This window comes from Notamacropus eugenii, chromosome 7 (assembly GCF_028372415.1).
Source record: "Notamacropus eugenii isolate mMacEug1 chromosome 7, mMacEug1.pri_v2, whole genome shotgun sequence".
Taxonomy (NCBI): domain Eukaryota; kingdom Metazoa; phylum Chordata; class Mammalia; order Diprotodontia; family Macropodidae; genus Notamacropus; species Notamacropus eugenii.
This window is the reverse complement of record NC_092878.1, coordinates 2,089,545-2,116,599: the sequence shown is the minus strand read 5'-3', so window position 1 is coordinate 2,116,599 and position 27,055 is coordinate 2,089,545. Positions and strand designations below refer to the sequence as shown.

The window sequence follows — 27,055 nt, the reverse complement described above, 5'->3', positions numbered from 1 at the left end:
TGACATTGACATTGTCTAACATTTGTGTTAAATGTTATTCCTGTGTTGTTTCAGATTTTTATTGATGAATGATTCGACAGAACTGTAGTTGCCATGGTTATCAAATTTGCAGATGACAAAGTTAGATTAGAAAGATAGTTACTTTTGGATGACAGAGTCAGGATCCAAAAGGTTTTGATAGGCTAGAATATTGGGTCAAATCTCCTAAGATAAGATTGAATAGGGCTGAATGTCTTACACTTGGTTTAAAACAAAGTCAAGGTTAGTACAAGAAAACTGTGATGTGGCAACCACAAAAATGAATGTGCTTTTAGGCTTTAATAGGAAAGGCATAAAATGCAGGACCAGGGAGGTGATAATATTGCTGTGTTCCGCCCTGATCATGCAGTACCTAGTGGGTTGTGTTTGGTTCTGGTTGCTGTATTTGAGGAAGGACATTGATACGTGGGAGAATGCCCATGGGAGAACAGCCAGAATGGTGAAGGGCCTTAGGATCATGCCATACGACTATAGGGACTGAGGTGTTTTGCTGGAAAAGAGAAGACTTGTGGGATAATAATAACTGGCTTAAGGTATTTGAAGGATTGTCATGTGACGGAAGGCTTAGATTTGTTCCTCGTGGCCCTAGAAAGCAGAACTAGGACAGGGAAAGTTGCAAAGAGTCAGATTTAGGCTTGATCCAAAGAAAAACTTCACTAACTAATAATTAGAATTACCTCAGCATGGCTTGGGCTGCTTCAGGACATAGTATCTTTTCCTCATTGGTAGTCTTTAGGCAAAGGTTGGAGAGTCATTTTTTGGGTATGTTGTAGAGGGGATTCTTTTTCAGGCATGAGACAGACTAGGTGACCCTTCAAGGGAAGGCAATGGAAAGAACACTGGCTTTGGCGTCAGTATCTGTGGTCATATGCCGACTCTGTAACTTTGGATGAATCACTTAACTTCTCTGGGCCTCAGTTTGCTTGTCTGCAAAATAAGGGGATTGGATTAGATCCCTTAAGGGTTCTTCACCTTTTTTCATCACAGTCTGCTTAGCATCCTAGTGAAGCTTATAAAATTCTCTGAATAATGTTTTTCAAGACATAAATAGGATTACAAAGAAACCAATCACATTGAAATACACTTATCAGAATATTAAAAAGCAAGTTCTTGGATCCCAGGTCAAGATTTCCCGGACTAGATGATTTTTTAAAGTTCCTTCTAACTACAAATGTATGGTCCTGTGGTTGCTGAGGGCCTTTTAAACTTGGAAATTCTGTGATTCTGAAGATAGGCATTTGAATTAATATTTAAAGGATTGTTGCAAACTCAACTGGCACAGGGAGTGGAGGACGTTTCAAGTACTGTCTATGCCACTTACTATGTGTGACCTTGGGCAAATCACTTAACTTCTCTAGACCTCATTTTCTTTGCCTGTAAAGTGAGGGAGTTGGGAACAACACTAGGGAACACTGAGCAAAAGTACAGAAATGTGAAACTGTTTGGAGGATAGAGAGTTGTTAAGTTTGATTAGATTATAAAGTTCTTGATGGGGAGTAGTATGAGATAAGGCAAGTAAAGGAAGGTAGTGCTCTATTTTGGAGTGCCTTGAATGGTAGACATAGGAATTTAAACTTACTTGGGAATCATTGAGAAACCTTGAATATTGGAGAGATGTGACCTTATCTGGATATAAAGAAGATGAATCTGGAAGTGACTATGTAATAGATGGGGAGGAATATGGAGATGTGAAGAACCATTAGGAGATTATTTCAGTAGTCTAGTTGTGTGTTTCTGAAGATCACTACCCAGATGGTGGCACCAAGACTAAAGAAGAGGGACAGGATGCAAGAGATATTGCAGAGGTACCAACAGAGCTTGGTAACTCATTAAATATGAGAAGTGAAGGAAATGAATATGGAAGTCTGAAGTGAATAATGCTGGGGCCACTGTTAGAAATAATGATACAGAGGGGGAAACAGGTTTAAAGGGAAAGATAATAAAGTTAGTCTTGGACATTTTGATTTTGAGGTGAGGATGTGGCCAAATTGGGTTGGAGTGGACTTGAAGAAGATTAGGACTTATCAGAATAAAGATAAAGTCTCCAGATGAGGCAGTATGGACTTGTGTTTTACATAGAAAATTGTGAAATAGGTTGTCTGGGATTGGGGAGGTAGAGTGAAGTGGTATTATGATAGTATGGTGAAGGGATCTCTTAATTAATCTTAAACAGTAGGGGAGTTTGATGACTTTGCCTGCTCCAAAGTTCTAAATATCGCTTGCTATCTTTGTATATCTTCTTTCTTCAGGGCCTATCTTCCTGCAGCGCCCATTGCAGTGTCCTGCACATAGTAGGTACTTGATAAATAATTGTTGGTGGTTGACTTACAATTATTGTGCACATTTCTGGCTGTGATCTGTCCCTTGGTATTCAGTGTGACTTCGTGGCATGTGACTGAGGTGCTTTTCCTTAAGAAACAAGTTTCCATTGGCTACTAGAAAGAGAGATAATTGGAGTACGGTAGCACTTACTCCTATCTACTTCCTAATGGAAAGGAATGCACAGTCCTTGTCAACAGTTACATAATGAACCCCCAGTGCAGTTGCCTCCTTCCCTCAGCTGAGGTATGTCAAGGTTTCTCTGCTTTTACGTATTGGTCTGATTTCATCACAAGTGTGGAGGGGGGTGGTGTTCAAGTTGAACTGAGGTGAGTTTTCAATCAGTCTGAGAAGACCTGACCTCTGTTTCCTAGGCTGTCTTGGGGAGAGCCTTTCTGACCTTCATTTCCCATCTGGGCTTCATTACTGTCTTCAGAAACTCATTTTCATGCAAGATTTAATGAGCTCTGAAGCTCTCACCTCCTCACCACCCTGTGTACCTTGTGTGCCCCCCTCTCTCTCTCTGATGGGAGAGATTGGAGGGTGGACTTGAGAGAGCCTCTCCCATAAGGTGGGGACCCAGAGAGTACAGTTTATCATTTCCTACCTGTATATAGGGTTTCATGCCCTTAGGGAGGGGTGCCCTCCCTCCTTTCTTTCCTCCACCCCTTGCTTTTCAGCTTCTTTTTCTGTGTTGTCCTTTCCCTATTAGATTGTGACTTCCTTGAGGGCAAGGACTTATCTTTTGCCTTTCTTTGTATTCCCAGTGCTTACCACCGGACCTGGCTCATAATAGGCACTTAATAAATACTAACCCTAACCCTAAATGCCTGGTTGCTCTCTGCAGTTCTGCTGCCCCTGGAGTCTCCCCCTCTGTCTTGGCTCACAGTATCTCTGCTGCAGTTCAGGGCTGACACTGCCCATTTTGTAGATACAACTTTCAGCTTACAGTGAGATCCAGGTGTCTGCTATGTCCAGGTCTGTTCTTTGTCTTGGGATAATCATTAAGAATGACCAGATAATCACAGGATGAAGATGACCTTGGGGTCCTCCATCGGCAGAGCTGAAGTGTGGCAAGGGGTGAAAGGGAACTGAAGGTGACGGTCAGTGGAACTTGTCAGTGAGGCAGCCTGGTAACTCGTCCATGTCCATGGGATATCCAGATTCATAGGATCCCAGATTGAGAGATGGAAGGGACCGTCAGAGGCCAGCAAACACAAGTCCTCCATTTGACAGATGAGGAGTGATGACACTGGTTTAGTAGAGGGAGTGATGAGTTTGGAGTCAGACGAACCTTGGCTGTGCCATTTACTGCTTGGGAGGTACCTAGCCTCTCTTTAGTTTCTTCATTTGTAAAACAAGTATTTAGATTAGATGACCAGTCTTCCAAATCCTCATCTATGTTCCTTTGATCCCTGAGCAATTTGATAAGGTATGTCTTTGTGTTACATAGCAGGCCCTGGAATCAAACTGAGGTCTTTGGTTTCTAAATCCAGTATGCTTTTTACCATGCCATGCTCCCTCTTGGAAAATGTTTATAGAATTGTTTTGTTTTACCTTTTTAATTTTTGAATTCTGTGAGTTAAGAATTTGAGTGACATCGTGCAACTTGCTCAACAACGAAGCTGTACAATTCCTTTAGTAATTTCAATAAAATTTTATTAGTTCATGTCCAACCATAATTTAGATAGACTTTTGTTTGGAAGTATAGAAATTTTCTAAAAAATATCTACAATGATATATAAGGTTTGGATACTTTTAAGGTTTTGAAAAATCATTAAATTTTAGGCTTCCCTTTGAGACACGTGCTATTCATTGTGGACTGTGTAATTGTCAAAGACAGGCCAGTTAGAATGCAGTGGAAAAAACACTAGGTTTGTAATCAGGGAACCTGAGTTTGAGTGCTAGCCCCAGCATGCACTAGTTGTCTAACCTTCGACAGATCCTTGAACCTCACGCACCCTCAGTTTGCATACATATAAGATGGGTATAATAATACTGTCCCACCTCCTAAAGTTGTGAGCAAGTATTTTGTAAATATTAAAGTGCTTTGTAGTAAATGTGAGCTGTTATAGGAAGAATCTGGAATCGTTCACCTTACTTTGACGCTAATATTCTTTGGATCTTAGAAAACGTACAGTCTCTTTCATATTTGATCCCTAACTTGCATCACTGATGTTTGAAGTTTGGCCTACATTGCTTCATGTAGTCATTTTGACTTATTTTTGGAAAGCAGCGATGAAGGGATTTTTTTCTTATTGTCTTTTGTAGGTTATTTGGCAGTTTCTCTATTTCTACACGAAAATCATGAACTGTTGCTTCTCCTTGTGAATACAGTTGTAAAGGTACTATATACATAGTCGGTTTGGGAAATATCATTATGATTTTAATCTCCAAAAAGTTCATGAGATTTCCGATGGCGTTTTGAATGAAGACAATTTTAGAAGAAGTGGGGCACGAAGGAGTAGCGCTTCTTTGCCAGTTACCGGATTCCATCCATGCTCTACTCCCCGCTTGCTTTTGTTTGAAAGGGTGCAAGTATGGGTACTGGTTGGAAGGAAATACATAGAAACAACACCACCATCACCATCCCCAGCACAGAATTCCTAAGTGCTTGTGTATTCTAGAGAGTGGACTAAGAGCTAGTCTACAGTCTTGTTCTAACTGGAAAGATTTTGGAGACTGTTCTGCTAAAAGGCAGCAGATTTTCTATAATCTCTTTTAATAGGGGAAAGAAAATAATGGGGTCATTGAAATCCCTTTATTTTAGCACATAGCTCCCATTTTCCCCCCGAACCTTTTTTATTTTCAAAATTGCTGCTAATTCATGATTGATTGTTTTGAATTTTCTCTCCATATCTTTCTTGTGTATGCCTTTTAACGGATGTATTAACGAGCAGTAAGTAGGAGGTAAAAAAGGCTTTAGAAATCTATAAGCTCTTAGCTTCTGAGCACTTGAGAGCTATTGAGCTGTATTTTAAAATTCTTCTTCAGGTAGGCTTGATGGCCTCCAGGCCACATGTAGTATAATGGCTGGCAGAACCTCAGGAGCAGGGAGATAGTTCTGTTTCAGCTTCTCTTTTGTACAGTGCTAATGGTAAAATAGAGCTTTTCTCAATGAAAGATCTCTTTGTATCCGGCCTGTGGATTATCTCTGTCCTACTTCCACCTGCTGCTGTTTGGCCATTTGAATTTTCATTAACACGTCTATCAAAAGGTAGGCAGGAGAAAAATATAGACTTGAAAAAATTCACAGTACTACTTCTTTTAATCCCCCCATTCCACATATCACTTGCAGTATGTATATAGTATTGTTCTAAGGAAAAACACCACCTCTACAATGTAAAATTACCATGCATTTTATGTTTAGGGTCCAGGAAAGAACAAACAGATCAGAATTCTCTAGTGAGTATTATTTTTAGTCTGGAAACTAGACTTGATCAAGATGTTAAGGGCAGATTGATGACAATGCCAGTGGACAACTTTGGAATCTCACTGCCTTAACATTTTAATGTTAATTTTAATATTTTTTTCTGATTTCTTCCACACTTTTTCCAAATACTCTAAATGCTAGAGATAGGTTTTAAAAAGTTTATATTCTAGGTAATACATAGTCAAAGTCTGACAAATTAAATTATTGAATGGAAAAGAAAGTAGTAAAATAATTTTTGCCTTTGGTCTAGTAAATTACTTAGTATGTCTCCCTTCCTAAGCCACTGAGGGGACCAGAGAGTTATTACAAAGGGACCTTCAGACACCTATTCTGATAAAGCACTTTTTGTTCTTTATTTGGCTCCTACAAACTATAAAACCTGAAGAAACATAGATTTTATGTTGAAAGTTATGTATTGGTTTTTCATTTTTTCTAATACAGTCTTTGAAATGAATACTTTTTTTTAAACTAGGCCACTTCTATTTAAGTTCATAGTCTGAGTTACTAACTCTCAGGTTTTAAGAGGTGTCAGATTTGTTTTTCGTCAATGGCATATTTATTTAAAGATTAGTGAATATATACTAGCTTTTCATTAGCATTTATTTTCTCATTCAGCAGATACTATTTGTACAACAGCTATCATGTGAGGGGTCTGCAGATTTTTTTTGACCTTAAAAATGGTTCTCTTACTCAAAAAGATTATCAACTACAATCTTAGTCAGAAGACATTACTTTGGACCGTATTGGAAGGAAATACAAATTCCTTTTCAACTGTCTGTAGTCTAACTCATGTTTTGACTATTAAAGCAAATAAAATGGAAAATTCCTGTAAAAATTGCAGTAAACTTCCATGAAAGTTTCAATCAACAGAAAAACCCTAAAATTATAGAATGCATAGAACGTTTGGATTGAACTTCATTCCAGATTTGCAACAATTGTAATTTTCTTTGATTAATAATCTTAATAGGACTTGCAGAGCACAAACCTGGTGGAAGTGTGCATGGCACTAACCGTTGTCAGTCAGATCTTTCCTCGAGAAATGATTCCTGCTGTTCTTCCACTTATAGAGGACAAACTGCAGCATTCTAAGTAAGTCAATCCATCGTTTAGTTACTTTACTAAAATGAGTTTCAAAAGATTGAACTTGAGTGCTTACCATGGTTTTAACTTAAAGTGGTGTCAGTGATGAGAGAGAGCTTCCTAGATTCTGTAAGGATTTGGCAGTGGATGTGATTGGTGCCAGTCACCCAACAGAGTGTAGAAATTTTCCAAAACACAGTCCTTTATCTTTTTTTTTTTTTTTAAGAAGCTTGTCAGTTATTTATTCAGATAAAAACATAAAGCACTAAAATGGAGAATTATTCCCACTCTTCTTACCCACCCCCAAATATATTTGAAAGATAAGGAATGGATAGGAAAAGGAAAAGAGGGGAAATGGAGTAGTTTCTTTCTTCTAGACTGCAGGAGGGTGCCTTGGAGTGTCTTCAGTGTGACACATGGTACTAGAACCAAACCACTGAATCCATTTCCCTTGCCATTGTGAAACGGAACATTCAGGTGTTTCCTAACAGTTTAATCCCCCTTGCTTGCTAAAGGCAGAAGCAGGAGTCAAAAAGCAGCAAACCTGGGATCTTAGTATTTTTGCAAATACCGATGCTGCCCTAAGAACATAGTAAAAGTGCTTTTTCCTTATAGAAGACCCACTTTCCCCATATTCCCTATATGCATGATTAACAGATGGCCTACAAGATCCCTCTCCCTTTCTTTAAACATTTCCTAAAGAACTGACAGTACTTGCAGGACAAATGGCAGCTTTATACTGACATGGGGCTGAAGAGACATTGAGTTAAGGACTAACGTGGTTAGAATTTATGTAGCGAGGTGGATTAGAATGGCACAAGCATAGACCCCAACAGTGAAAGAAAACCAGATGGGCTGTTTGTGATGTGGGCCTAGCGAATGTCCTGGGTTGGCCAAACTACTGGATAGCTATAACAGTGATGGGCTCTTGGTTTCTAAGACTGTCACTGCACTGGACCCCTAAGCTCCAAACTCTTCAGTTGAAACAGCATAAAGCCAGTGCCATCATAGGCAACATTTCACAGGATGTGGAAACCATGGAGGAATTCTGTCTGGTGGCTGTGACTTTCTTGGAGTGGGCAAATCACCCCACTTGGCCTGCCTTTTTCTTCTTCATGCCTTTCCATACCACCAATGGGGACTTGCCTGTGGGAGGGCACATCTCAGAGACTCTGCTAATATTCTTGCCTGGTTTTTTTCTTAATCTTTCCCCCTCATAGAAAAGGTCTGTTGTGCTGCAGTAGCTCTTGGATGGTGATGCGCTGTTACTGAAGAGACGGACACACCTGGAGCTTTTAGATGACCAAAACAGCATCCGCTGCTCAGAACATTTGCCCCTTGTACCTCTGTGACCTTAGGGGCGTGCTGACGTTGCTGGGGCAGAAATCATTCTCTCTTGTTTTTTCTTGTTCACAGAACTATGGGGGCTTTGTTTTGGAGTGTGTGTGCGTGCATGTGTGTGTGTGTGTGTGTGTGTGTGTGTGTGTGTGTGTGTGTTTAGTGGTCTTAAATAGCCAGTTTTGACTTGTGTTTTTAAATGAGAAACCCTGGTATAATAAAATTCAGTTAGTCCAATTCCCACCCCCAAGGGTAGCCCTTAAAAATGGTGGAGTAAGATAGAGCTTACAGAAGACAAAGAAAGACAATTACGTGTGCGTAAGAAAGCGCTGCATATGAAGCAAGAGCAGCGTCCCTCTGTGGAATAGAGGTGAGAGTCTGTGTGACAGTCCAGTCTACTCCAGGTACAGCACACTCGGCCTGGCTTCAGAGACGTCTACTTGAGGGATGTCCAGACTACTTTGCTCGTGTGCGTCACTAAAAAGAAGAATTAACAGCCAAACCAAACCAAAGCTCAGAGTGTTAGGAGGTGGAATGTGAGCTCATCTGCTCAAGGGCCCAGCCAGCAGGGAGAGAAGAGACCTTCTCCAGACTCAGTGCACTTTACAGTGTTGGCTCTGCTCCTCTCACATATCAAGGCACCATTGTCTCCATTTCCTGAAAAAGTGTTTTGTGCTGAGGATCCTGACTCCAAACATTAAGACTTCCATGAAAACGTATTCTTGGTCCAAGGACAGAATGCAGACAGTGCACCCTCTGCTCTGAGGCTGCACGTGCACCAGGATGGATGGAACATTGGGATGTCATCTAGCACCTGTGAAAACTGATGAGCCAGACTCTCAGAGGGACTTCCCTCCCCATCCCCCTTGCAACACAGGTCAGGCAAGTCAGTTTCCTAGCCTTTTCAGAGGGATACAATTTCAAAGTCTTCATCTTCTGAATCAAAGAATCTTTCCAGTTTCTCTGTGTCAGAAGAATCTAGTGAGAGATTCAGAATGTCTGGGCATGAGAAGTGTGAAGGCTGCCATTCAGCCAGCTTAAACATCAGCAGGGCTCCTGGCATTCCAGATAACTTTTTGACTTGTTGGCACCAGGCATTGAAGTCTTCTTCAGTCTTGCAGAAAAAGCCCACTGCGATGGAGGGGGTCAAGTTCCCCAGTGTTCATGTGGCATGGAGGGTGCTGTCAGTGGAAGGACTCATCAGGGAAAATGCCACCTTGCACCAGCTCCGCAGCAGGCTGGGTTGTATATGGGTCCACGTAAATCAGCTCCTCCCCTACATATCCAGTCAAGTAGTGAGCATTGTTGGGCTTCCCTCCAGTTACTCTCCGGGACTGGGGCATCATAAAATAGTGCTTTAGAGTTTCGGTGTAAGCTTCATGGATACCTGTGAGCCCAAGGCTTCCACTGTGGTCAGCCTGTCAGTGACCTTGGCTCCAGGTGGCTGGCTGTTAGAGAGCAGTTTCGAGTCTGAGCATGGAGAATTGGCCTTGTACAACCTCCTTGTCTCCTCCATCACCACAGCAAGATTCTTGAGCACTTGTGCGACTGTGTTTGGTCTGTACCACTAGCCTACAGATTTGCCCTCTCTGACTCCCGTTTGAGCTGTTGATGGATGGAGTAGTAGCTGTCTTTTTTGCCAGTGAAGGCCTTGAGAACATTGACGTAGCTGTCTGTCTGCTGTCGCCCTTGCTTCCATCTCCATTCTGCTAAGTGCCTGTGGACCAGGGCCTGAGCAAAGGTCATGTGCCTAGCGCAACACGCAGCCCCAGCCCATGTCCGAGGTTGGGCCTGTTCCCACAATGGCAGGAACATTTTTTCCATATGTGAACCAAAGCTGAGAAGTCACATCTGAAAGGATCTCTTCTTTTTTCTATGATGATGGTGTATTTTCTGCCCAATATCCAGACAGGGTCTGTAGTCTCAGCAAAGCTGAGAGCATCGTAGGTAAGAGTTTCCATATCCGTCTTCCCTGTTCACCCACTGACTGACTGGCAGCATCGCTACCACCTGTAGTCCTTTATCTTAAATGAATGTTTTTTTCTTCAGTGTATTTATCTGTAAAAAGGAGGGGATAGTACCTACCCTCCCTGCCTCAAAGAATTACATAGAAACTAAATTGAGAAAATGGGAAAGATTTTGAAAATTGTAAGTACTGTAAAAATGGAAGGTGATAGTATTTTGAAGATGCTCATTTTATATCAAAGCTATATCCCCATTCCAAGAGATAGGTCTGAGTAAACATTAGGACATGGCCTTTTACTGTTCTGCCTTTCTCTTACATAACCTTAACTCAGATTTTCTACTTGAATCTTTTTCATTCTGAGATCAAGATTTTATCTTACTTTATTTTTGCTGTTGGGCTAGGCCTCTCAGTCTTCTAACTTTCCCTAAGTTTGGCAAGACTTCTAATTTATAATAAATTTTTCTTCTTTCCAAAGTAACTTTGTTAATATATTTTTATGGCTACTAAAGCCATAGTTCTTTCTCTTTTATAAAGGCAGCTATAAAACAGTGCTTTGGAGTTTCGGTGTAAGCTTCATGGATACCTGGGAGCCCAAGGCTTCTACTGTGGTCAGCCTGTCAGTGACCTCGGCTCCAGGTGGCTCGCTATTAGAGAGCAGTTTCTAAAGTCAAACAGCTGTTAGATGAGAATCAGGATAAACAGGAGCTGCAGTTTTGGGCATTGTTGAGCTGCTTGACGTGATGCTTCCCAGTGTTTCTCTCCCTTATAACTTATGCCTTTGAGACAAATCTTGGAAAGTGAATCTTCTCAGCTAAAAGACTATCTGCTACTGAGGTTCCCTACCTTAAATGCCTTATTTTTAATTTGCATAAAATTAAGAATTTTATCTTACCACCACCCAGAAGAGTATTGACCATTTATACCAGTGGTGTTCATTTAGAATGATGTAAACCTGTAAGAGTGTGCCAGCATCAAGTTTGTAATTATGTCAGAGCATGGTGAAGAAGTTTTAATTAACATAAAGAGCATCTTTTACTTTTCTTTGGTAATTATAGATTGCCTTGATCATAACAGCCTATGATTGTTTCTTAAAAAAGCATTAAAGTGGCCGTGACTATTGCCTTGTATATGGCACACCTTGGAAGGTTGAGCGCTGAGAGGTACTTGCACTTTAATTGTTATTTGTCACCTTCCCTTGGTGATTAGGCCTGCCTCACCTCTATTCCCCATCTGCTACTTGTTAAAATTTGAAAAGTATCACTATTGCAGAAAGCGTTTCTTACTCCACTAGAGCTAGCGAAGTTGGGAGGAGGCCAGGAGAAGGCAGAATTGGAGAGTGCCTTTTAGGGTTAGGGTCAGGTTAGCCAAGCAGGATTTAAGACAAGGTTGGGACTAGTTGTTCTACATCCACAGCTCTGAACAAGGATTCGGATTAAGGTCTTCTGACACTCCATCTGGTGCTGTCACTTTGGGTTGTGCTTTCAACCTGTGGCAACGACTTCATTCTTTCTTCCGTGCCCTGTTACTACTCATGACGCTAATACAGAATGCCCCAGCCATCTTGGGGAGTTGAATCCTAATCCGCTTCTCTTTTCATAGACAAAGGATTCCCTAAGTGCCAGAAAAAACCACTGGGGGTATCAGGAATGTGACTGGCATTTATTTGGGGTGATTCTTTCCATTCTAATCCTAATTATTCTTTCTTGATCCATTGTTGGTTTCCCATAGATCTCCCAGCTGTCCTCTTCCCTTTGCCCAAGGTTGTGGCTTTTTTGGAAAATACAGGGTATGGAACCAGGCTTCGAACACTGGCTCTGGCTTCCCGGTAGACTATAAATGTGCTGAGCGTGGGGCCAGTCACTTTTGTCCTTGTATTTCCAACATTCAGCATAGTACTTTTGCATTCTTATAGTCTCACGTTGATGAATTGAGTTTCTTAAGGCATCATGGGGCAGAAAGGAAGTTTATAGAGAAAAATCTTTCTCTCGTCTATCCCTGCTTTCTTTTCAAAATCTTAATAAATTCAGAAGCAAAATGGAATATTTAGTTACCCAGCTGTCACAATGGATATGCCAGAAGGAAGTCTTGATTTCAAAATAGGAGCTTCTACTTCAAGCTTCAATTTTTGGTTTAGAAATAGCCTTTCTTTTTTTAGCCTCTTTCACAGTTCTGCCTCTACTTTTATTTTCTTTTACTCTACAATACCTAATATAGCTTTCTTTTCTTGACTTCCTTATCCTGGTCCGTTACTCAGATGGGAGCTGGAATTTAAAGTCAAACAGCTGTTAGATGAGAATCAGGACAAACAGGAGCTGCCGTTTTGGGCATTGTTGAGAGCCTTAGTCACCACTCACTGTCTAGGGAGAAGGTGGTCAGCACCTTCTTATTCCCAGAAGGGAAGTCCCAGAGTGTGCTAGGTGTCTGAGCAGGTAACGGCTTAGCAATTTTGTCAGAATACAAATTACCCTATTTTACACAAAAATGTTGGCAAATTTTGTTATTTTTGCTGTTTTAACCTGTTGGTCAAGATAAAGAAATCTAGATGTCACGCAGGACTGAGGGAAGTGTTCTCACCTCCCAGGAGCCACACTGTTACTGTCACAGAATTGTCTTTAAGACTCTTGATTAAAGGTTATTTCTTAGAATTGAGGCTTATATTTTTTTGCCTCTTTAAATTTATCTGAATGAATTGATTTTGTGTTTCTACCCTTTGAAAACTTTTTTTTCTAGAAATGTTTTGGTTGTGATATTAATTCATATGATCTCGAATTTAGAATTAAGTACCATATCTGTTGTCCAAGGCCTATCTTTCAGCCACTGGTGTAAGAAAGTTCCTGCTCTTTTCCCCCACCTATATCACACGAGAGGAAGGATTTTGTGTTGTTGTGATATGGTACTTTAGAATAGAGAGGCAGTCTGGCATAGGGGCAACTAGACTAGAGTGTGATTTTAGTACTACCAGACACTCCCAGGGGAGGAAATTTCTGTTTGCCAAAATGTGTCAGCCTCTTCTCTTCAATTTAGGGGGTTTTAGAGAGTTACCTGGAGGGAGCATGAAGTATTTAAATGGCTTGACCATGGTCCTGTGATAAGTGTGTATGAGGAGGGATTTGAACTCAGATTTCCTGGCTTTAAGGCCAGCTTTCTCACTCTACCAGGCTATTAAATAAAATATTAAATAAACCAGACTGTGTCCTCAGAGTCAGGAAGACCTGGGTTCAAGTCCTGCTTATGAGCAACTCTTTGCTGTGTGACTCAGTATTTTAAGTAACTAAGACGGTGAGTTGGAGAACATTGTTGCTGATCTGCCTTGATGAAGGGAGTAGCCTGTATGGAGGAAATAACTGAAAATCTAAATCAAAACAAATGACAAATCCCTTCAGGCCATCCGTGTTCAAAGGGCCTGGTTTGGTGTTACTGGCCAGACGCAGGTTGTTCCTGGAGCCTCGCTGCATGGACTTTGCTCCTGTTTTCACTTTATCCTTAATCTCGTTTCAGCAGGTGTAATTTGTTTTGCAGTTCATTTCGGTAGAGTGCATCACTTTTCTTTCCATCAGTCCCGGTTTAGCCCCCTTCTCTTTAGGCCTCGGACTTTGAGGGAAGAGTCCGCATGTGCCTTCAGGCAGTGTGTCAGCTTCCATTTTCTGAGCCTGACTTTTCTTAGCTATGAAGTAGAAGTATAATGCCATGTGACTTCATAGACCTGTTGTGAGGATCAGACGAGTGACTGGAAAGGGAAACCCCAAAGTTCTACATCCGTGGCACTTTTATTGTCATCATCTTTGTTGTGCTCTTTCATTAATCTAAATGGAACTGGGATCAAAGACTCAGAGGACAAGTGCCTGTCACCAGAGCTACTACCTGGTGCGGGAGGTTGTAGAAGGGTCACAAGCTTCATGGTTGGTGAATGTATCTGTACTGGCATAATCACCACTCTTTGAAGTACACATCTTGAGGCAGTAGTACATTAAAACCTAATTTTTGCTGCAGTCCTATAATTTGTTTGAATTATAAGCTTCCAGATACTTGTGTCTATGTTTTTATGTTCTTTGTAACTTTCCCAGGGTCTGATACAGTGCTATGAACGCATTTTGCACATGTTAAAAGTCTTGTAGTGGAGTAGTTGACAATTTGATCAAGCTTATTTAGCTAAACTTTATTTTTTATTATTAGGGAGATAATACGAAGAAAAGCTGTTCAGGCGCTGTACAAATTCCATCTCATTGCTCCCAATCAAGTTCAGCACATTCATGTTAAATTTAGGAAAGCCCTGTGTGATAGAGATGTTGGGGTCATGGCTGCCTCTCTGCACATTTACCTTCGCATGATTAAGGTAAGTTAAGAATTAGTGGTCAGCATAAATTGATTAGTTTTTTTGGTGCTTATTTTAATAAAGAATTATTAATTAATAAAAAATTATAGTAAAATACCCATACACGGTCTACTAAATTAGAAATACATTTGGATTAATGAAGTCCTCTTTTGAGATACCGGTGCTCCTGAGAAGTTTAAGTCCTCTTCATATCCTAATAGGAATTCCTATAAACAGAATGCTACAAACTGAGTGCTCTTGCATGGTTTGTTCAGCCAAAAGACATCATGAATGTGCTAGGTGTCTGGGGTAAGGAAGGAGGTGGAAGATGGTTTTGGGAAAAAAAGGTGGGATAAAACAGGCCCTGGTGGCAGCCATATATAAGCCTCAATGAATAATCCCTAGGCGTTTTGTAGATTGCTACAATAGCTTAGCATGTAGAGAATAATTTTTTTAGAAGTGTGTTTATAAACAAAAGTATGAAGTTTAGTCGACTTCTTATGTAGTTAAGAATTATGTACAGTACTTAATATTTTACAGGCAAAAATTTAAATATTGGAATGTGTTATATCCTGGAGTGGTAATCCATATTGCCAAGTTAGACTGGAATATTCAGGATGGAATGTATTATGAGCAGTTATGTACTTTGAGAGGCAGCAGAGTGTGCTGGAGTAAGTGCTGTTTTGAGAGTCAGTAACACTTGCTTTTATGTCTCATGTATTAAATACAAACTTTCTGACAATGGCAAGGCAGTTAACCTTTTAGCACTTGTGAAACTTGTCTAAGATCGTAAAAGCTGGACAGGCAAGTTGCAGATCTGCATTGGTGGAAGGACTTTTCATACCCCTCGTTCCCTGTATTGATGACATCATAGGTCTGAACCCAAAAATATTCTTTTAATTGTTTTCTAGTGGTGGTGGAAGATTTTTTTTTAAAAACATGACTTCCTTAGTATTCTGTTGTAGCCATCTGGTGTTTACCATTTAATGATTATACATTGACTTCAGTTTTATGTATTAGATAATCTCTAGACATGGTTTGTATAAAGTGACAGCTAATTTTCTTTTCAATGAGAGCCTGCCTGGACTCCACCACACTTGACTATTTAAGCAGCCATATTGGCTTTATCCTTAAGAGGTTAGTGGCTATTTAAACTTTAGCTGAAAAAGCCACATTGAATTGCTTTTTCAAATAGAGTTCAGAGGAAACGAACAGTTTTGGATTTGCATTCCAGAAGTCATATTATTACTGTTAATTCAAGTATGCCAGTTCTCTGTCAGTAGACTGATACCCAAGGCTTCCAGTTGAGTTTCACAAGAACTTTTGAACTGTTGACTGAACTGGTAGGGTTGTCTCTGAGGCTGATTCAGCTTGAGTTTGGGAAGTCCTAGGAGGTCTGTTTGTTTCCTTATATTGTCATGGAAGAAATCAGATGTGCAGAATTGAAATACTGCTTTATTAGATGCAAAATATTAAATGCAGGTATATGAACGTGAATTATAGAGTTGATCAGTTACTTAAGGCACGTGGATTATACTAATTTTGTATTTAGTAAGATTCTTTGCTGAAAAGAAGTTTTTTTCTTCCCTTGATATAGGAGAATCCATCTGCATACAAGGACTTGACAGGAAGTTTTGTAACAATCTTGAAGCAAGTAGTGGGAGGAAAGCTCCCAGTAGATTTTAATTACCACAGCGTACCAGCACCGTGGCTACAGATTCAGCTCTTGAGGATATTAGGACTTCTAGGAAAAGATGATCCAAGGTAAATTTTCCTACATGCTTTTATTTTTAAAAAATCAGGAATAACCAAGGGATGGCTTGCTGGGTAGGGGAGGAGGGAAGAATACCTTTGGAGATGAAGGTAAATAACAAAAGATACTGATGAGAAAATAATGTTAGTGAGAAGTAGAACCACAAAGCTCAAAACATATAGTAGTAGTTTTGTAATAACCCATATTTTTCTGGTGCCATATTGACTTAATAGTATTAAAAGAATTATTTAGGGGAGCATATTCCTTCATTTGCTTCATTATCACTTGTGCACTCTTTTTTCCTCTTCTGCTTGTTCTCAAAGACCTATCTTGAATCTTAGTTCCACTTAAAATGGCCTCTTTGATTCTATGAAAACTTGTTTTGGATTCCGGTAGCACTTAGCGTTTGGATTGTTTATTTGGCACTTTTCATATCCTACTTCCTTGACAGTTGGTGTTTCATGGGAGTAAATCAGAGTTCTCTAAGTATATAGTGCTCTAAGCTGTTTGAGGGCAAAGGTTCTTCCTCTTCAATCTCCTTACATCCTCCACAGTGCTTAGGATGTTGCCTTGCCTGTGATGGGTGTCTATTAAATAATTGTTAATCAATTAAACATTTTTTTTCCAAAGGTAAAAGCCATATTGCATAAAGTCATAGGAATTTGGGTTCTTAGCCTCTCTCTAGTCCTGCTTTCAGGAATGTCCTTACTAAACACCGTTTGGGAATCCTCCTCTTGTGGAAGAAACTGTCTTTGTATTATTGTATTTTTTCCCCATATCAGTGATGTTAACACCTGTTGTTTCTTTGAGTTGGAAACTAGAGTTGAGAGGGCAGACAAGCACATGACACATTTCTGCCATCAACTTAAGGAGCTCTGTGGAGGTGTTTCATGCCCTCAAGGTGTGAATATAGCGTGAAAATAATGGTTATTTCAGGAACGCATCGTGTTCTATTGGAATGCGAGTTAGGAGACTTCCAATTATTATCATTATTATTTTTTATTATTTTATTTATTTTTTTAATGTTCAACAATCACTACCATAAAACTTGGATTTTTTACCCCCCCCCCCCCCAAGATGGCATGCAGTTCTATATAGGCTCGACATGTACTTTCCTATTGAATACGTTTTCACTATAGTCATGCTGTGTAGACGAACTAAATAGATCTTCCAAGTTATTATTGAGGGAATAACTTAGATATTTGCTGTATCAAACTTAATAAGAATTATAGTAGAGCCCCTTTATTACCCTGTTATTAACAACCTTCCTTATGAACCATGTAATGCTAGGGTTTTATTTTGTGCAGTTATTGTTTCTAGTATGGTCAGCAAACTAGGGTGAGAGGGCCGAATCCTGCTCCCTGTTTGTGATCTGTGAACTAAAAATGGTTTTTACCCTTTAGTTTTATTGTGTTTAAAAAATGTAAAAACTATTCTTGGCGAGAGAGGTTGTACAAAAATAGTCAACAGATTGTACTTTGCCAGCCCTTGGCTTAGAATATATGATTTGACCTATGATACTGCCGGATTATTAGATAATAAAATCACAAGATAAGTTCTACAGTAATTAGGAGAAAATAAGTGTAGCAATTTTAATGCCCTTATAATAGATAACATCTGCTTGGGATATTTATGTGCATTTCAAACATATACCTGTACACTTATTTCTAACGTCAACATGGTTATTTGTTATTTAGAAATACGTACTTCAGTCGCAAAGTAGAACTGAGAAAAATCCAGTTGAAACATGAATTATTTTTTCTGTGTGTTTGTTTTAAAACAATGAAAAATAGGTCATTTCTTAAGGTAGACGTGACTCTTATTCCAACGCCTTCTTAGCCTGAGTAAGTTTTCCTCTTAAACCTAACTTGGATAAAACGAATTTGGCCTGTGAAGGTCACTTGTCAGGACAGACCTGTGGATGTTTTTTCTTTTCAAAGAGAATCTTAGGTGTGAAACCTCTGCTTGGCACAGTGTGACTTCTTTGTCTGTGACTCTGGGTCTCGTATTTATCTGAACCATTTCTCTGTGGAACCCTCTCTGCCCAGGATGATATTTGTTTGTCAGCATGCGATATTTCTAGTAAATTTCTACTTTATGGAATTAGCAGAATACGAGAAGATCGTCCATTGTTTCTGGTCTCTTGGCTGGAACAGATTCCCTTTACAGAATCTCGGAGGTGAAAGCCATCTAATCTGCCATGTTCCCAAACAAAGATCTCTTCTTACCTTCCCAAGTAGTGGTGGTCCAACCTCCACTGGAAGATTTTTAATTGGGGAGCACAGCTGTTTTTTGAAGACAGTTCTAATCGTTAAGAAGTGTCTCTTTCTATGGAGTCTGCATCAATCTTTTTGCAATGTCTACCTGTTGTTTCTATTTATAGATTCCAGGGCCACGAAGGAGTCTTTCCCCTCTTTCAGTGACAGCTCTTCAGATGCTTGAGGAGCGTTGGCTTCCTCTCCTCTCCTGTATCTTCTGTGTCTTCTCTGCAGTTTTCTTTTCTAGCTCCTTCCTTAGATCCTCATTTGGCATCTTCTTCAGTTGTTTCATCATTCTGGTTCCTCTTCTTTGGAGAACCCTCTGGTTTGTTAATGCCCAGAACTGACCACAATCCTTTAGATGTGGTATTGCGAGGGTGGACAGTAGGACTTTGACCTCCCTCATTCTGAATGCTGGAGCTGACATCACACTATTGACTTAGGTGGAGCTGCAGGAAACTCAGACGTCAGATCTTTTTTACAGGAGCTGTTGTCCAGCTGTGGCTTCCCTGTCTTGTTCTTATGCAGCTGATTTTTGTGAATTCTAGTATAGAATTTGACATTTGCTCTTGTTAAATTTCATCTTATTCCACTGGTCATACTATTCTAGGTTCTGGCATCGTATGAAGCATTATTGTTAGCCAGTTTCTGCAGAGTTCATGGTTATCAGATGTTGACCATAAAGTCACAGGAGAGGTGTGGACCTGTTGATTCAGTAGAAGATAATTGTAGAAACTCCATAGCAACTTCTCAGAATAACCATATTAGAGAAAAAGGCTTTAGCTAATACCTAGCTGCTGGTAGGGAAAAGGGAAATGTCTCCAAACATCTAAATTATTATGCATCCAAGTGGAACCCTGTTCAGACTGATTCCAATAAACCTACAGTAACATTAAATAAAATTTTGAATAAATATCGAGAGAGATTTTTTTACAAAATTATAGGAATAGCAACCCCAAATAAAAAACGATTTAGTGGTTAAATGGAATATTAAAGATTATGTGAGTCATTTCATCTGCTAGTCAGTATTGATAAAACGGTAAATCTGATCTATACGTAGTAATGACTGCAAATTACAGTATAACAGAGACTTAGAAGTACTGAGTTTTGGTCATTGAAACAGCTTACTTTTGTTAAAAAAAATAAAAAGGAACCCAAGGAATTTATTGATTTGTACAATGTTAGAGTTAAAGGGACTGTGGAGATTATCCAACCCAAGAGAGGGCAAGCCTTAATTCACCTTTTAAATTTTTTCTGTAGTTTTAAAGCTATGTTTTCTTGGTTAGAGCTTTTATTTTCTACTGTAAATAAATTATTTTTTAAACAGGACAAGTGAATTAACATATGATGTTCTTGATGAGTCCTTGAGAAGAGCTGAGTTAAGTCACAATATCACATATGGTAGGTAAATATATGTGGTCACTTTTAGTAACACAATATAGTAGAAGCCAAATATGTCTCATAATATGATAGCTATGCATTAAATGCCATAGATTTTACTTTTAATTCAATAAACACTTATTAAGTGCCTACAGTGTGCAAAGCACATTTGTGCTAGATGTTGGGGATATAAAATTGAAAACCACAGAGTTGCTACACTTACGCAACTTTGAGAGAAGTGGTTATTGATAACCAATGATTTGGAGAGATCCAGAGTTCTTCCCCTTTTTTTTAAACATCCTCATTTTAGGGCTCAGCCTCTGAATGACAGGACTGATGATAGTGGATAGGATTAATGTTCTCCTTAATCTAGGTACTGCTACCCCACCTAACCTTGAAAGGAGTTTTTAATATAAGGTGAAACTGGCCCATTGGTTGGGGAGTATAGATCCTTTGTCTAGATTTCCCCTAGGCTGGGGGTAACTTAAGTAAATGAGTGATCAGAGTCAAGTCACTCCCAGCTCCTCATTACCACAGGTCCACTTCTCATTGTCATTTTCCTGCTTTCATTATGTTAACCAATCAGTTGATTGCCACCTTTAGGAACGCACTCTCTTTCAAGAGTATATAAACTGTGAGCTCCCTGACATGATTCACTTTTGTTCTAAGGGAGATGGCCATCCCTTTTCCTAATAATATGCTAGCATTATTAATAAAATGATTACCCAGAAACTGTGTCTCTTGAACTTTTTGTACGTCACAAGTGGTAGAATAATAATTTAAACAGAAGCTTTTTAGGAATTCAGAATGTTGTGACAAGATAGAAAGATGTCAGGAAGCTGCACACTTTAAAAAGTTTATGCTTTTAGTGGCGTGATGCTTTCACCAATGTAGAGTGCAGGCCCCTCCGTGCCTTAACATAGAGTTCCATGAGTTGCTTTGACCAAACGTGACTTTTTTGAGCAATTCCCTGGTAAATATGAATATTGAATACTTAATAGAATGTACAGCAGGCTGTTTAGCGCAGTGGAGAGAGCACCAAAGTTGGAGTCCCAGGATGAGTTGGAATCCCCCTCTTCCACTTATTTCCTGAGTGACCTTAGGCAAGTCACTTATCCTGTCTGGGCCTCAGTGTCCTCATCTGTAAAATGAAGGGGTTGGATTTGATAACCTCTAAGGTCCCTTCCAGCTCTAGATCTATGGTCCTGTGAAGTTTATTGTAGTACTTATCATCTCTTCATTAAAGCATTTATTAAGCACATAATTGGATGTGGTGCCATATTCGATGATCATACAAACCAGGTCCTTGACTTTTAGAAGATTTTAAGGCACAGTGACTTGAATAGACGCAGAGAATATAAATAGATGGCAAGGTGTTTAAATGGATTACACATATGGAAATTTGCTTCCCTACTGTCAATAGACTCTAGGAATCGATCGTCTTCTATTAGACCTTGTCGTTGCTGAAAAACACCCCATTCAAATAGAAAAAAGGAGCCATGTTATTTTAAAATGAAGTGCTACCATTCTAGAAGTAGCTGGGAGAAATTTTCCAATGTTTTTACATCATCCTGGATCTCTTCCTTATTGCCCTCAGGTCCAAAACATGTTGAAAGGACCATAGATTTGATTTGTTCAAATAGGTGATTAACTGTGGCAGTTGTGATTGAAGAACTAAATTTGATAAAGCGACATATTCATTTTTTGTCTCTTCTATTGAGCTCTGAAAGAACATGAATCATGTCTTGCTGTCCTTTGTATCCTCTATAGTACTTTGCACATATTGGTGACTTAGTATTTGTTGAATGAATTAATTATAAAATTTGGGCATAAGGTAAGTTTTTAGAAAGATTATGGCCGTGTGTGTTGAGTGATGGATGGAAACAGCAAAGGCTTATTTTGATCTTTTAAGGGAGATGGACAAAAATGATGCATTTTTGAGGAAATTGTAGTTGGCAATTAAAACATGACATTACTGGTTTGGTCTGCAGAAGTTCAAGGTCTGTGACCAGAAAAAGCTTGTGCATCAGAAAATCAGAAGTGAAGATGGTGTTAATTTGTTCATGTAGATAAAATGAATATATTTGTAAGTACTCTGTGAGTGGTAAAATTTGATGGCAGTGGGAGGTGTGTTGTAATAATGACTATGATAACAACTGTTATTGTTAATATTATTACTTCACAAGATCAGGTCATGCTTGTTACGTTGAGTTCCAAAGCATGTGAGAGTCTCTTTACTGCATAAAAGAGTAGTTAGGAGTTTTTCTTTACTGTGGTAATGCTGTAGCTCACAGTAAACTTTCTGTGAAACAATTTGTGACTCAGATCCCAGCATCACCATGCAAACTATTCACTGGACATAGCTATGAATGACTTTTGCCTGTTTCTAAAAATGAATGGGCTGTGAGAGAATGAAGACTTGGTACCATGGGATAAATTATACTGTAGTTAAAAGAATGTGTTAGAACCTGGAGCTCCAAAAATACTGAGTAGTGGCAGAATAAGGCTTTTAATTCAGGTGACTCTTTTGAAGGGGATAGCATTCAGTTGGTCAAGTTTTGGCGTGTTAGTTAAAGCTGTTCAATTTCTAGTAATTTTTCGTAGTAAAAATTTTTATAGTAGAAGCATTTTTAGAGTAACTTTTGCAAATCCTTGAGGCCACTTAGTAAGTAGAATGTTCACCTAATTTTAGTGATTGTATACGGCTGTATTTTTTGTTATACTTTGTGCTATTCCTCATCACCACAAAGTAGTTTGGTCACAAGGTGATGGAGTTTTTTGATCATCCGAATTCTCAAAGAGGAGCTAATAAATCATAGAGGGATTGGTAGCCTGTATCTGCGCACAGAGTAATCCCTCATAGTAAGATTACAGATTCTTGGAACATTGAAGTGTTGTGGGGGGGATAGAGGTGGTCCATATCTAGTTTTGAGGTTGTAGGGATCTCTCCGTGAAAAGCCTTTTCCTAGTGCAGATAGAAAAGCTACTCTGCAGCTTACAGATTGAGAGAGTTACCTGGGCTCCTGAGAGGTTGAAGGTCACAGAGCCAGTAGGTGTTAGCGGTGGGACTTGAGCCCAAGGCCTTGTGCTGCTGAATATGTAGCTGAAAGTAACAGTGCTGTATTTCTTTGATAATCTGTCAGTCATATTTTTGCTAATAGATAAGAATCTAACCTTTTATCACTTTGATTAATAGCCTTTATGATTATATGTGTACTGCATAAATATGTTCTTTTATTTATTATTTTTAAAAGAATATTTGTCATTTGATTATCTCCTTCTAGCTATTTTATTTGAATGTGTCCATACAATTTATACCATCTATCCTAAACCTGAATTGCTCGAAAAGGCTGCTAGATGCATTGGAAAATTTGTTTTGTCTCCTAAAATAAATCTCAAATATTTAGGTAAGACGGTTCATTACTTCAGCAGTACTTTTGAAAAAGTCTGTAAAATTTTGTATACATTTGTTTCAAATCACTTTGTAGATTGTGACTTTTTTTCTAGGACTAAAGGCTCTTACCTATGTTATCCAGCAGGATCCCAATCTGGCACTTCAGCACCAGATGACAATAATTGAATGCTTAGACCATCCTGATCCCATTATTAAAAGAGAGGTAAATTGGTATTTTGAGTAGTGTTTGTGAGGTGTTACCATATCTTTAACTTTTCTCACTGTTACTCAGATGCTGGGAAAAAATGCTGACCTTTGAGCATTCAGTAATGGCTTTGGGCACTAATGTTTTTCTTTTTCAATCAGCGAAGGAGCATTTCCAAAATAAATAAATAAATAACTCAATGCGACAGGAGCCACTGGAGTGTACTTGAATTATTCTTTTAAATGATAAGATTCAGTTCTCTGTTGGGTTAATTTAGACAAAGGCCCCTTTTTTGGTAAGAGCACTGGATGAATAGTTAGGCTATCCTACCTCTGCCATGGAATTGTAGTGTAATCTAGGTTAAATATTTTTTTTTTCTGCAGCCCAGTTTTTTCATTTGTAAAAGAGGTTCATCCATGCCTGACTTCTTAAACAGGGATATTGAGAGAACAAGTTAAAATATCCATAAAGTGATTTGAACTCTTTGGAAGGAAGGTGTATATTTTTATTTCCCCTTTATCTATGCCCTATGTAAAAGTGCTTTCAAATATGCATGTATATATGTGTGTACATATATATGTATATATTATATGTGTGTGTCTTTACATATGTGTGTTTAGACCTATATGCAGAAACTATTCAACCTGCAAATGGGCAGTTTTGTGCAGGTTGGCAGGTAGGACTAGGCCAGAGAGGAAGGCTTGTTCACTAACTTTGAAAATGAATTAAGTTTTTATGGGGAAGAAAAAAGAACCAAAACTTATGATTAAATAGCAAGATCATTTAAAATGTTTTAAAAAATAACTTGATATAATTAACAAAGAGGTAGCAGACATTTTGAGTTAAAGACCTTATTTTTGAACAAATAAAAAGATTTCTCAAAAACAGAGTTTCCTTTTTTCATCTTTATATTCTTTTCTGCTCAGTTTTGGGGGTAGTTCTCCCCAGTTTGCAGGTAGGGTAGTCTGTTTGCAAAATGGGCTGGTTTCTGCATGTTGGCCATGCTTTATAGAAAGGCAAACTAAGAATGATCACAGTGGCCCTCCCAGTGCCACCTGCGCAAGGCAAGGCAAGGCAAGGCTCTCTCCAAGAGAGCCGTCTGGGAGTTAGGTTTACTTTTATAGTTGAATAGTTAAAAAGAAAATTGTCCAATGACCAGTTTTTATCAAATTTTCCAGTGACATTTGGATATTGGACTCCCACTTTAAAATGAGAGTCAGAGGGAAAACAGGAATGCTGAACTGCAAAGGTTATTAAAGCAGGGAACAAACATGGTGCACATTAAATATGTCTCTTATTTATTTACCTAGGTCTTTAGGTAACACATATCTAATGTGCTCAATACATCAAGGTGCTATAGGTTAGGTGGCTTAATGTGGAGGTCGTTTTCTCATAGTAATTGCACACAAAAAATCTCACTCAATTAAAATTTTAAGAAGATTTATGTCCTACTAGAAATGATGGTGATGATTAAAAATATTTAACCATATAAGAAATACCTAAAAAGGTTAGTTTTGACAAGATAGGCAAGGCACATTCTCTTATGAGTAAGTAAACAGACTGGTTACCACAGAGATTGTTGGGACTAATAATGACTTCCTAAAATAAGAGAAGTAGTAGCCTGGGAATAATCCAATGGTATTTTGGTCTTTTGCTGCTTTCTGGGAACTTTGCTAGGTTAGAAAGCCCTTCCCAGGACCTGGGAAAGTTGCCCAGTGCTTCCTATACTAGATGAGACCATGAGCTCATCTCCCATTACTGTATTGAGTCAGGAAGATTGAACATCAGTGAGGGAGCCAGGAAACTACTTTCTTGGTACTTTTTTGGCTATGGATAAAGGTCTTAGTATTTACTTAGCCTGATTCTTCTAAAACAACAGACTATATAATGTATCTTTTTTGGGGAAGAGCAGAAAATTATTTGTCTTTCTAATTATCTTCTTCAAACATAATTAGTTTTCTTTTGGGGAAGCTAGGTTTTACAGTGGTTAGAGTACCAGTATAGGGGTCAGGAGGACCTGAGTTCAAATCTCACCTCGGACACTTGACACTCACTAGCTGTGTGACCTTGGGCGAGTCACTTAACCCCAATTACCTCATCCTGGGTCATCTCTAGTCATCCTGATGGATGGTCACTAGATTCAGATGGCTCTGGAGGAGAAGTGAGGCTGGTGACCTGCACAGCCCTCCCTCACTCAAAACAAAGTCAAGTGCAAGTCATGTCGTCCTTTCTCTGATGGCATGGTCTTCTTTGGCAATGAAGGATGAACACGCAATTAGTTTTCATTCTCTCAGGAAGTGTAGTTTTTAAGTGCAATGAGAAGGTAAGAGGCAATACTGTTTCTAATAGTGAATTTATTATTTAGGTTGCCAAACACATACATGTAAAAATAAAATTCAGGGTAGAGCTATCTTTTGGAAGAATCTTAAAATTTTGCAGTTTTTTGTTTTTTTTTTTTAGAATTTTTAATGACTAGCTTATATACTTCTGCTCTTAATTATCTGTACCAAGATGTTCTTAGATACCAGTTACCAATAGAGAGATGATATGGCATGGATTATTAAGATGCAGTGCAGTTTATGTATACCACACATATATTTAAGTGTCTTGGCAACAGTGTTAGCTTTCTAATTATGTTTTGCTTAGACTATTACAAGTTAGTGTGCATTTGTTGAATATGTTATCTGAGAGCCCAGAACTTACTGGAGAATTTGTGGATAATTCAAAAAAGTGGATTATCCACACAGGGGCAGAATTGACTTAACTGTCTTACAAAGCGATATGATCTGATTAATTTTAATAGTCCAAGGTGCTAATTGTCTACTTATAAGTGACATAATTATGAATAGTTTGGTAATAATATTTTTATTTCCTTTCCTTAAATAGACATTGGAACTTCTTTATAGAATTACTAATGCACAGAATGTAAGTGTTATTGTCCAGAAAATGCTTGAATATTTGCAGCAGAGCAAAGAAGAATACATCATCATCAGTCTAGTTGGCAAAATAGCCGAGCTGGCTGAGAAATATCCTTTTCTAGCAGGGTGGGAGCCACATATTGCCTTTAAATTTAAAGTCACTAGACAATTTTTCTCTTAGAACTGAAGTACAGACATATAAATGTGTTTATGGACATATTTAAAATTCAGGTTGCCAATAGTAGTCTTTATTTTTTAATTTGCAAGGAATTTTTCCTGGCAAGGGCAGCAAAACATGGCTTTTTTTGAATGACGCACCCTCTCCTTAATCCTCTCTGTCAGTGAATAATATTAGGTGCACAGATTTTCAACATGTATTTAAGCTGACCTTTTTCTGCCTTTCATTTCTCTTTTTCTTAAATCCAGTGAACAAAATTCCCATTTACCACGAGACCAGGAAGAATTCTCTCCATTAGGATAATCCTTAGCTACCCTAATTTTTATGCTCGTCATTTGTCATAATAACATTACATTTGGATCATGATTCCCCTTTTACCACCTTACATTCTCTTTCTGAAATTTCATTAGTGGGGCTATCTTACTTGTTACTAGGACACAGGTGATTCTGTTATTTACAAAGCAGAAATTATTTTAAATCTG

The 27,055-nt window shown here is 38.8% G+C and overlaps 1 protein-coding gene and 1 pseudogene across 3 annotated transcripts in view; one reads left to right on the top strand and one right to left on the bottom strand.

Annotated features, from left to right (window-relative positions):
• The window catches only part of AP4E1 (adaptor related protein complex 4 subunit epsilon 1), an 85,943-nt gene that overhangs the window by 15,207 nt on the left and 43,681 nt on the right, over nt 1-27,055 (top strand). For all 3 annotated transcript variants that reach the window (XM_072623058.1, XM_072623056.1, XM_072623057.1), the window contains exons 4-11: nt 4,630-4,703; nt 6,759-6,880; nt 14,349-14,508; nt 16,085-16,251; nt 19,826-19,899; nt 23,163-23,285; nt 23,386-23,495; nt 26,364-26,503. In XM_072623058.1, coding sequence (XP_072479159.1) covers nt 4,630-4,703; nt 6,759-6,880; nt 14,349-14,508; nt 16,085-16,251; nt 19,826-19,899; nt 23,163-23,285; nt 23,386-23,495; nt 26,364-26,503 — 970 coding nt within the window. The remainder of the gene's footprint in view (nt 1-4,629; nt 4,704-6,758; nt 6,881-14,348; nt 14,509-16,084; nt 16,252-19,825; nt 19,900-23,162; nt 23,286-23,385; nt 23,496-26,363; nt 26,504-27,055) is intronic.
• Nucleotides 8,930-10,193, bottom strand: LOC140513391 (cysteine protease ATG4B-like; annotated as a pseudogene).